This window comes from Mus caroli, unplaced genomic scaffold (assembly GCF_978045245.1).
Source record: "Mus caroli unplaced genomic scaffold, Mus_caroli_1 scaffold_14, whole genome shotgun sequence".
NCBI lineage: Eukaryota > Metazoa > Chordata > Mammalia > Rodentia > Muridae > Mus > Mus caroli.
In genome coordinates, this window is record NW_028227269.1 from 32,446,455 (window position 1) to 32,459,064 (window position 12,610).

A 12,610-nucleotide genomic window follows, 5' to 3' on the forward strand; every position below is an offset into this window, starting at 1 on the left:
TATAGTCTTGCTATTGAGATGCTTGGTTTCTTTCACATTTTGAATCATCCTTATCATATAACATAGCTGACAAATGTTTTCTCCTATTCTGTAGACTGTGTCCTCTCTTTGTTGTTTCCTTGGGCATGAAGAAGCTTTCTATCTGGACATGATCTACCTGTCTGCTTTGTGTTTTTAAAGTCTTAGTCAAGAATTAGTTGCCTATGGAATAATACCATGGTATGTTTCCCTGATGGGTTTTCCTTTTTCGGGTATTATATTCAACTAATCTATTTTAGGTAATGTTTTATGTAAAGTATTCCTGAGAATGAGGGGGTGTCTTATTTCATTCTTCTGCATGTGGTAATCCAGTTTTCCTAATAACATTTACAGGAACCCATTCCCCAAAGCATTCCTGACACTTCTGTTGAAAATCAGTTGTGTAGATTTATTTGTCGGTCTCTATTCTGCGCCATGGTCTCAGTGTTTCATTTCCCAGTATGACACTGAACTCCAGTTTTCACATGTGGAATCTTAAAAGCTGATCTTATAGAAGTAAAAAAGTCATAGGCTAATTAATAAACTGAGATCCAAATGTTTTTAAATTAGGTTATATTATTGTTTATATTAACTTCATTAAATGAAACTATACCATAAATATCATTGAGAATGCATAGGTGTAGCCATGCTCATCCAGACTGTGTTGGTTTGTGTAAATGTAAGCAAAGATTAATGCTTGTTCTTTTACATCTATATATGAAATAAACATTTGAATATAAAAATGACCGAAGTCTGATAAATTCAATGCCTAGCAGAAAATGGCTAAACTTTCTCAAGAAATTGACCTTGTGAGAACCAACAAATGGCAGGATTCTTAGGTGAAGACAATTCTGAAATGGAACCAAAGCAGTCCCCTCCCTTAAATTAGCTATGTTTGTCTTAATGTTATTCTTAATGAATTCTACCTTTCTTGCTCACAGTCCTTGTCCTCAGGCAGTGGGCTAAAGGATTACTCCTGTGTCACTCAACCCTGTGAGTACTCAGGATATTGAGTGGGGTCCAGAGGACTCACATGTTAGAGTGAGGGAAAGCTACACTCAAGTGAAAGGCAGCTATGTGCTTGTCAAAGAAAACTCTGACACAAACCTTCAAAAAGAATGACAAACTTAAGCTGTGTACTGTCTAAATAAAATTTACTAGGTCTAAAAAGGAGTGGAAAAAAATCTGTATTCAAGAGAAAAATTAAGCAGTAGAAACAGACTTGGAAATAGCAGACAGTATTAGTAAAAATGAGTTAAAGAAGGCTCTGCCAATACAGAGTAATCAGAAAACACATAGAAGAGTCAAAGGAGTCTTTTAGATAAGAAAATACAATGTCTTGGATGGAAAATGTACTGCAAATGATTAGCAAATATTTATTTACTCAATATAAAGGAGGGAGATAGTGATTGAAGATACCTAAATAGAAATACTAAGAGAAAATAGAGCAAGGAAAGTATACAGACTCAGATATCTCTAAACAGAATGGAGATGTTCAGCTTATGTACAATTATAGCCCTGTTAGAAAATATGTGAAAATCAGGAGGAACAAAAGACTAGGACAAATAAGATCTTACATTTTCTAAAAGTGTAAGATGTATAAATTCTCAGAAATTATATGTGAGAAGAACAAAGAAAATTGTCATCAAAAGAAGGATACATTTAAGCAAATGATAAAAAAATTGCAGAAAACAAGACAACTGAAAATATTAAATTATACACAAATAATTCACAATATGACTTTAAGACCTACTACTATATAGCAGTAGAAATCTTGGGTCTATAGTTAGCATGAATCATAGATCAGTAGAATAAAATGAACTTTAGACATTTGCTCACACTGTATTCAATCAATTTCTTTAAAACCACCAGAATAATTCAAAGAAGCTAGAATAATAATTGAGGAAAATGACCCTGAAAAATTTTAAGTAATCAGACATAATGATGAACTTCAATATATCTTCATATTATACAGAAAGACCTAAATGTAAAAAGTAAAGTAGAAGAAAACAGAATCAAATCATTTCTAGAAGAAAAATAGAAAGAGTGGACACATCAAAACAAAACTGACACATTTGATGAATACAAGGCACGCTGTGGGGTAGATGAAAATGTCGGTGAACCACGGAAATAGAAGATTTCATCCAACAGATGTAATATTCCCTGAGCCTATAATAAAAGAATATACAGATGAAAAATATATTCACTGTGACTTTCTTAATTACTCACAGCTACATGAATGGCCAATGAACCAATGAAAAGAAGTTCAACAACATGAGCTGTCAGGGAGATGCAGGTTAAGGCACAAGAACCCATTAACATCAAGTCAATGCATACAGCAAAATATTCTATGCATCAATCACTACTTCAGTGCCCAGTATTGATAAGGGAATACAGGGGTAGAATTATTTGTTGTTGATCAAATGCAGAATAAGAGTTAATTACAAAGAGTTTGGCAGTCTTATTTAAAAGATTTGTAGTTTCAAATTTTTGGTATTTAAAGTAAAACATACATTTAGCATCCAACTCAATAATTCAATTTAGAAAAAATTATCTGAGAAGGAAAATCCCAATATTTACAAAGAGGTCTGACTATAAATTATACCAACTGGTCAGATTGAACAAGTAAGTAGCAAGGTGCTGGGATGATTAAATAAATGTCTTCACATGTAGTTCTTAGTTGGTGATGGGGATGGAGTGTGAACTCTTGTATTCTAACTATCCATTCAGCAGTTTAATCATCCAGAGGTTATCACTGGGAAGCCTTCCTACATGCAAAGTGCCACCCACATGATTCAAAGATTTACTCATTCACTGTAAAATGAACACATCAGCCTCTGTGCTCAGTAAGAGTTTTCTGAGATGTACATAAAGATGAGGTTTATAGACTCTGAAAACTATGAATCATTTTGACCTTTTCCAAGATATCAGTTTTCAGGAATTCTGAGCAGCCTATACAGAAATGAAAAGGTTAATTATGAGGCCATGGATATTATGACATAAAGTGCTGCATCTAAAAGTGTATACAAAATATTATAATGATACATAGACAAACATAAAATGTGTAAAATTAATTATTTATCAATGATATTAGACAAGAAATCCATAAAAACTATCATTTCCTAGTCATGAAAATGAAATTGTAGCTATATCTAATAGAACTGATACAGTACAATAAACAGGGTAAGTCAGAAGGTTCTGTGTCATACAGTCAATAAAAGCCAGCCAGTAAGACAACATGAAAAATGCTGGTAGCAATTATTATGTAGAAAGAAAACAACAACTGCACAAATGGAATTAATGTGGCCCTTCACAGGTGTAGAAGCCACAACTGACTCAGTAGATTCCCCTCGCATCAAGAAGCATGAAGATATAGTAACAGGGGGAAAAGTATGAAGAATTACTTGAGAGTTGATGGAGCGATGAGAGTCACAGACAGGGATGGCAGGAAAGCAAGTGTCAAATCCACCAGAAATAAGGGGATGAGAGGCAATGCCTAAGAAGGGAGAGCTCCACACTTAGAAGCTCTACGACTCCCAAGCCCAGGCAGGCTGTAACCCAAGCACCATGGAAGCTGAGGTCGGGGGATTCTGATCCAGTCTGCAATGCATAGCAATAACCTGGCCAAACTACCAAGTGCATAAAAGAAAACTAATTGTAATAACGATATGTAGAACTAAGAATGATTCATAAGCCAGACGGTGCATGTTGCAAATAATTAGCAGGAACATGAGAAAAAAATCCTTGAGATTCTGTGTCAGGAGCTGGTTTCTTAAATGAAAACCTCTAAAGCATAGAAGACAAAAGGAAACAAAGATGGGTTTTTATTAAGATTAAAGGTGTTTGATGTTGAAACCCAAGTAAATTATAGAGAAATTCACACAACAGAATAGTTTTTAACATGTATTTCTGAGAGGGATCTAACAAGATTATGTGCTAATTAAATATCAAAGTTCAATAACAAAAAGAGAATTTTAAGATGGCAAATATGTAAATGGTCATTTTCTGAAGACTTTCTCAAAAGGAAACTCAGCAAATAAAAAAATTGTTCATGATTGTTATTCCAGGGTGAAGTAGAAATCAGTTCAAGAACACTGCACTTCCCAGCTATTATCATGGCTACCATAAGAAACAAACATGGGGAAAACGGGGCTGGGATGAGAGCTCAAATGGTGAAGTGCTTTCACAGCAAACACGTGGAGCTGAATTTTACCCCCAGAACCCACAGAAAAAAGCAGTGTCCGGCTGCACACACATTTCATCTCTGTGCTGGTCTGGCAAGGACAGGTGGCATGCTGGGGCCCTCTGGTCAGTCTGCCTAGGCTACTTGGTGAATTTCAGATTCAATAAGAGACAAAGAACAAGGATGAGAGTTATGAGGTACAATATTAGCATACACACAACACACACACATGCACACATGCACACACACACATACACACGCACACATATACACAGATACACACACACATACACACATATACACACAGATACACACACATACACACACAAACATATGCATGCGTGCGTGCACACACAGCATGCGTGCGTGCACACACACACACATGTACACACAGATACACATACACACACACACGCACACATGCACACAGATACACACACACACACACGCCAGAGCAGAGGGGGTAGTGGGAGAATCAGGAACACAATGTGTTGGAAATGTGGGGAAAATTTTGGAACCAACGATATCGCTAGTAGGAAAGCCATGAAACTTAGGTATAGAAAGAACAGAGACTGTTACTCCTTGGAACTTAAAGTTGGTAAGTGACTCAGAAATTACTGGAGACAAATAAGAGCATATGTTAGCAGAGAAACAAAACTTGCACATGAATGTTAATAGTATCAATATTAGTAGAGACAATCCAGTGTACCACAACTGATGATTGACAAGTTATATAGCATACAATTTATGTAGTGGAATATTACCGCAGGTCAGTAAATATTTAGCTACTGACAAGTGCCAGTATTTTAGACCAAGGAACTCAGTCACTGTGCAGACTTTCCTTTCTGACTTATTTCCTTTAACACATCATTTCCATCCCTGGAGTGCTTATCAGTAACTCACTACTTCTTTTTTACCTGAAATACTGTATAAAAGAGAAGAAGCTGGGGACAGAAGGACACACAGTGTCTGAGCTCATCGATACGAAATGTCCACTCTGACAAATCAAATCTGATAAGTTATGGTCAAATAAAGCTATAGAGAGAAACTAATAAATTATTTAAATTAGCAGAGATAAATGGATAAAATGGCAAACATTATTTACAGCAGTAGTGTATAATGGTAGCACTGATCCCTATTGCAGAAGAATAACCGCCCACGGATTCGTATGGCAGAAGACAATGAGAAAAATACATGAGATAATTCCAAGAATTATCACCCCAAGAATCAGATGATCTGGGATCAAAGTCATGACCAATTAGGCCATGTATTAGCAGTCAAGTTCCTCTACTATCCTCAAAGCTGGTTGGGAAAGCTGTCCCCAAAGGCATGCATGATTCATGTGGATTTAGAACACGATACGTCGGTATGGGATCAGAACCAGTGTGGATCATCAGGGTCTCAATTTCCCACAGAAAGCTTTTTAGGTACCTTTGAATTAGACAACCCTCTTGGAGTTTAGAATCCTCTAAATAATATCATTTACCAATTTTGCATATTATATGGACCACTTTGGACAAAGTAATTATCAGTGCAGCCTCAGTGCTTTGAGTGCTGTAAGGGATAGTATCTTGTTTAGGCCCTGGCCTGCACTTTGGTGGGAGAAGAAGGTAAAAATTGCTCGTGAAACTCTCATCTGTGAATTAGGAAAACTAATTCTACATTTTCATTTATAGTAATGATTTAAAGAAATGACTCAAATCAGTTAATGTTGATGGAAAAGGGGAAATCCATTTGGAGGGAGAAAAGACCAGGAACAGCTGAATAAAGGCAGATGGGAGTAAGATCTGGATATAAAAATGGAGATCTGTACACACAGTGCAGGAGTCAGAGTTCCTGTGTTCACATTGAAAGGTGGACGCCGCCTCTAGGAAATGCATGACGTTGGCTTCACTCCCTGTGCTCCAGTGCTCTGTGCAATGCCCACCTCAAAGTGTTCTGGTATGGACTAAACGTGATAGGTACAGCTGGGATAAGGGATTAGTAGAGCTAAGGAACTTGCAACTATACTTTATGCATGTTTTTTAGGTTTGCCATTTTGAAATTCATTTTATAAGTGAGATACAAATCATTGCATCATAGTCTATACATTTACCAAGACTCCAGGAAGTTATTATGCTAGGAAGCACAACTATATGAATAGAAATAGGTTACAATTTAAATGTAGCTTCAGCTTGACACAAAAGGTGCCTTTCCAGTTCCCCTAGTATTTGTCTACATTGTTTGATCCACTGCAATTTTGCTTTCCTCTTTAAAATGGGTATGGGGATGTTAATGATGAAGTGAGCCATAATCCCCAAGTCCTTTCCTTTTTTTTTTTTTTTTAACCTGGAGCTCTTCACTGTAGCTGGTTACAATGACAGACTTGAATCATGTATTCATTTAATCCCTAGTTGTATACCCATTTTGTCCATACACAGATATTTTAAACTGCATGTTCCAATTATCGGGAAAAAAAGTCACAAAATTTAAGTTACTCTGCTACCTACCCCATACATGAATAAGGCACTAGATTCGAAAAAATATATTGTGCTTGAATTTTCTTTTAATGCCTTTTTGCAAGCACAAGCCTAGTGAATATGAAAATTGTTAAAGACCAACCACTGCTATGCTTTCTATGAAAAGTAGAAATCTATGGCTCAGCTGCTACATTCCCTAATGCTGAGAGAATGAAAACACCTCATGTAATATTACTGTAGTACTGTTCTGACTTATGGAGTCCATGACTTGCATGATAGCATTTGAGAATAGATTAAATGAACCAGGGGTCATTAGAAAGGAACACATTTAACCCTTTTAACTACACACATAGTAATGCGTAAGTTTTGTTGGCAACATATCAGAAGAAAAAGCTAAACCATACAGCACACTAAAGGTCTCTCTATCTGTCTCTCCATTCATCATACAACATTCCAGTAACTACCACCACATCCTGGGAGTTAATTAATTACTCTTCCCTCTTTACATTTGTTCACTGTCTCTTTGATCTGTGATTCAGAATCTCAGAGTAATAGATATGGTTATTAAGAGTCTTGCAAAAGGATTCATTTTAATGTTTGTTGAGAGCTTGTAATATTCTAGGGTATATGTTAGCTTATTTTAAATTTTTTGATTACATTTATTTGTGTGTGTGTGTCTGTTTGTCTCTCTCTGTGTGTGTGTGTGTGTGTGTGTGTGTGTGTGTGTGTCACAGCTGGTATGTAGTCCAAGGACAATCTGAGGAAGTCAGTTGTCTCTTTCCATTCTGTGGGACCTGGGAATGGAACTCATGTTGCCCTGCTTGGTGACAGATGTCTGTAGCAAATGCTGAGCTCTTGCCAGTAAATGTTAAAGTTTTAAAATAATTTTTAAGTTGAATAGCATTAGGGACTATTTATATATTTTTTTATATCTAGAGGATGACATTTTAATTTAAATACCAAAGAGGATAACACATCTTTAAAAAGGTCACACTACAAAATGGAGCATGCAACCCATTTTACATGTTTGCTGGTTGATAATGGCTGACAAATCGTTCAATATAGTTATTGCTGAATGTGTTGTTTTAAATGATATTAGAAGCAACTGTTCAAAATGTCTTCATTTTCTTGTTTCAACCAAAAAAACGGAAATAATTTTTGTATATGCGATCTAATGCACAGCTTTCAAATTCTATTAAATATATCAAGTTTACACAAAGCCAAATGTATGAAAAGGGATCTTTTAAAAAAAACTTTATTTGAGAAAGGAAGAGACTTATAACAGAAGGCATAAAGGGCAACATACAAACAATATATTTACAACACAAAACAAGAGATCACCTCCAAGGGTGCAAATCATAATAAATACAGTAGATCTTAGAAGACACTGATTAGTTAAGTCGAAGGTTAGTTACGTCCAGCTTTTCTTTTTACTGGTTCCAAGTAGTTTCTTGACTAAATTCAAAGACTATCAAATTCAAACAATTAACGTCCACCAAATATACTGATGAAGTTCTCTCAAATGACATTATAAAAAAATAGGTTTTTTTTGTTGTTTGTGATCACATATCTTTGAAGTAATATTATACAAAAGTCTGCTCAGCCGCATGTTCCTCCCCAAATAAAATGTATTTTAAAAGATGCACTATCCCTTTTTTTATGAGATTGAAAAAAGAATTTGAAGAAAATGAATATTTATGAGATGGAAAAATATACAATTTTATCTCAGGCATGCCATATTTTTAATGCAAAACAACTGACAAAAGTCATTTTAATATGAAGGAATATGTTAACCCAAACATATTGGTGATAGGGAAAAATTGCCTATTAGAACTATGTGTCAAATTATCAGAAGGACTTTGTCATTATGTGGAAAAACTTTTAGGTTTCTAACTCTAGCTATGTTAATTTAATTCCAATGGAGACTTTTAAAAAGGATAATGTATCTTTAGCAGGGACATTTTAGAAGAAATAGTTTTAAATGTCACAGCAAAATGTAAACAACACGTGCCAGTAACATACAGTTGAACAATGTCTACATTTGGCAAAAGTGCTATGTCTCCCTGAAACAGGATACCACACCTTAAAATACCATGGATTAAGAAATATAAATATTTTAATAGAGAAAAAAACTCAGGAAGATTCTAGGTCAATTTGGATTATCCATATTAAATGTGTCTTTAGACAGCAAACATTTAACTAGCGTAACCAAAGTAAACCTGTCCAACGAGGCAAACAGACCAAGAGGGAATATTAAGGAAATGTTCCAGAGGATAGCTTCCGTAAGGGTTTCCCTACTCATGGTGCGATTTTCTTAGACAATGAATCAATTCATAGAATGCCCTTGGAAACCAGAAAGACTAGAACACTATCTTTGGATTCTTTCTTCTCTATGTCTGCCTATTCGAATTACTTGGACTTCCTGTTTCCTCAAAGCATTTCCTGTCCTGCCCCAGAATCAATTTTCTGTAAAACAGCAGGAACCTCACAAAGAACTGACTCAAAGAAACATTATCTTCTGTTGCCTTCAAAGTTGTTTGTATCTTTAGAGCATCAAAGGACATGGTCCTTCTGGAGGTGCATTATATACAAGCAGATGATTCTGTTAAATCCAACATTCATATTTTTGTATTTGCCAGAACGATCTGATGTATGCCATGGAACTGTATGCCAGAGATTCTAAAGATATCAGGTATAAACGTGAATCATCCTCTTGGAAAACTGGTTTTAATTTGATAGCAGGTGGTAGTCATACTATGCTTTCTGCAGCTGTCCATACATCGCAGCATCTGATTGGACCACCATGCTCTACATTCCTTCTCAGCAACATTTGCATCAGCTTCATTTGATCTTTTTCCATATATAATGTCAGCAAGTTACAAAAGGTTTACATAAACTGTGCAGCGCTATGGTAGACATAATGTCATGTTCAAAAACAGAGCTTCGGTTTGCATCTCTACTTAAAACCACCTGAACTGGTAAGATTTTCAGTTGTAATCTACACAATAACCTAGAGCTACTGGCATGATAACCACAACATTTCAACTTAACAAGAAAAAAATAAAAAAAAAAAAAAAGAGAGAGAGAGATAGAGAGGGAGAGGAAAGGGGGGCAGGGCAGACTACCTTCAACAGTGTTCCAGACTGTAGTATAATACAGTATGTACAGTCATATGAAAACTGAGTTCTATATGTTAAAAAACATTAAATCTAATAGAATGAATGATTCATTATCCAGGCTGGGAAACTATATTTTGTACTCACAGACCTCAGCAGATAAAACTACAAACAACAGTAAGTTTGTTTTCTGTAGAAGGAACTGTTGTATCAGGCTTTGAGGTGGACTTACAGCCTATTGATTATTGGATATTATATAGCATATTTTTAGTGTAACAGGCATTTTCTTACCAGTGAAGGTTCAATGAATCCTGATACCCATTCAGTGATCAGTATAGAATGATACTTTATATAGAAAAAAAATCATTTTACCTGTTTTAGAATTCTTAATCACTAAAATCAGAGACATAAGCTGATAGGAAATAATAACCATTTACCAAAATCTGCCACCTATTTTATACTCAAATAATGACTTTAATTACAAATCCTGGAGCTAAATCTTTGCCTATTACCTGTTGCATAAAAGCAGCCTGCTCCCCACATTCCATTTCCTGTATCTGAGCATCTTCATCGCTGTCCACGGGTTCCTCCTTGACCTTCACAGCCCCAACTTGTCCCAGTGTGTCCTCCACACAAGCACTGCTGTCACTCCTAGCACTGTTGTCCTTAGAGGTTGCTCTGTCTTCCATGGATTGGTCCCCCTGAAGCTCCTCCTCTGCTTCTTCAAGGTGGCTGCCTGGTTGCTTCAGTTGTTCAATAGATTTCGATAGCAGCTAAAAGAGAGTGTTCAGGAGTTCAAAAGTCAATAGTTCCTGATGCAACACATTCAAGTTATACTCTCAATTTTAATAACTCAACTCGTGCTAGAAAATGCTGGAAACATTAGGAGAAAGAGCAAATAAACCATATCCATAGACACTGCGAAAGTTTTCTCACAAGGACATATTGCACAACAGTCCTCCTAATACAAATAAACTCGAGAATGATACTCTTCTCAAGAAAGGATGGAGTTGGTGTAGAAACTCCTCAAGCTAACACTTCAGCAAATGTTAGTGGCTATAAAAGCCCCAAGATAAATGGCAGTTTTGCTTAATAACAAATTGTCTAGAATTTATATGATTGAATCATGACAGTATTTAAGAAAAAGAATTGTAAAATACAGAAATATTCATTATGGAGTTCTGAAGTTTGAAAGTCAATGCTCTTTAACATTTGGAAAGCTATAATATTTTATGAGTAGATACAAACAGAATTAAATGGGAATTAGACAGGATATTAGATTTCAAATAAAATATATTTAGATATTTTAGTTATTATAAATAAAATAATATTTAGCCTTTAGTATCATACCATTTCATTAACTAATGATTTTTAAAAAGTGACTGATGATACAACTAACAACAATAGTAAAAACCCACAGAATCAAAAAATGGATTAAAAAATGGATGTGAATCTTCATATGCTATCATCGGACACCGGCCTTTTTGTTTTGTTTCATTTCACAATGATCCTATTGACTCTATAGATTTCAAGCTGTGGTCTCAAGGATGGGTGAAGTTGGGGTAAACCACTGTCTGTATAGCCAGCTTGCCAATCACCATAGTTAGCAGTGTACTCTTAGTATGGCCATGTAAACTAAAACTACAAATTATTCTGTATAAAAATTTAAGTTCATCTCACATTCATACATAACTAGGTTCAAAAAAATATAAACAGGTTTTAATGTTTGAATAAAACATTACAAAAACTTGGAAGGGTATCTTTTTAGATGTTGTGTGGTCATTCCTGAATAACACTGAACATGCTGATACATCCCTTAAATTTAACTGGAGAGATACATATTGGAAATTTTCATTAAATTTTTTCACAATTATTTATTTAGTGCCAATTAGATTCAAGACACTGCTAATGATTGAAACATAGGCAGGTCTTGCCTTCTGTAGACTCAGGTTTTAGTGTTCTAAAGAAATCAGGAAGGTGCATTTCATCATTTGTATGTATCAAATGTTATATATTTTATATGTAACAAGAATTTTAAAGAAAAAAACCTCTGGGTGTTATAATGTGCCCTGTATATACAGGCAGTCATTGGGAGAGGTGAGATGCTAAGAAGGACTTGCTGGGAATGTGTTGTGTTTGGGATGAAGGCCGAAGAGGAGGAAACTATACTAAAAAGATTCTGGACAGAGTGGCACAGCTCATACCATATTTTCTGTGGAGAATAAGAATGTACAGGCATGAACTATAATAGAATAAGACCCATATATCCCCAAGCCAATCAGAGATGATCAAGAAGAGAGAATACATACCAATTAAAAGCCATATCAGATTTTCTTAAAAGAAAGAAAATTTCTATATTCATTTCCTTTGTGCTGAAAATTTAATTACTATTATTTCTGGGCAGTCGGCATAAGGAGAAAATTCCTCTCACCATGCTTACAACATCTTAAAGTGTATTTTAGAAAACTATTTTCTGTACAATTGTCCTAGATTGGACCACTAATCGGCAATTCCTGTCTTAAATACATAATTGTTTGCACACTGCTGGGAGTTTGAAGAATAAACACTACAATAGTTCTAAATTCTGGCTGTGTAACTGTGGGAACACATGTCCTGCAGTTTGGGGGGAAAAGAACACGCAGGACAATAGAAAATAAGAGGGAAAAAAAGAAGAAAAAGTCTTACTTTAAGAAAAACATTGCACATTCTTCAGAGAAACGCCACTGGGCAGTTCTGTTGTATTTGGTCTTGCTAGCCAGGCTACGTTAGAGGAGCTTTGTGAGGAGAAAAGACTGACTCAGGAAAAGAAGAAGAAGGGCGAAGGGCCCTCAAAG

The 12,610-nt window shown here is 35.5% G+C and overlaps 1 protein-coding gene across 13 annotated transcripts in view; it reads right to left on the bottom strand.

Moving 5' to 3' along the window:
* Hdac9 (histone deacetylase 9) overlaps positions 1–12,610 on the bottom strand; it is a 623,166-nt gene that overhangs the window by 81,704 nt on the left and 528,852 nt on the right. For 12 of the 13 annotated variants that reach the window (XM_085830303.1, XM_085830298.1, XM_085830302.1 and 9 more), the window contains one exon: positions 7,932–10,549. In XM_085830303.1, the coding sequence (XP_085686429.1) occupies positions 10,238–10,549 (312 nt within the window). In that variant the 3' untranslated portion in view covers positions 7,932–10,237. Of the gene's footprint in view, positions 1–7,931; positions 10,550–12,610 lie in introns of those variants that run through there. The other variant, XM_085830292.1, reaches the window with a different exon arrangement.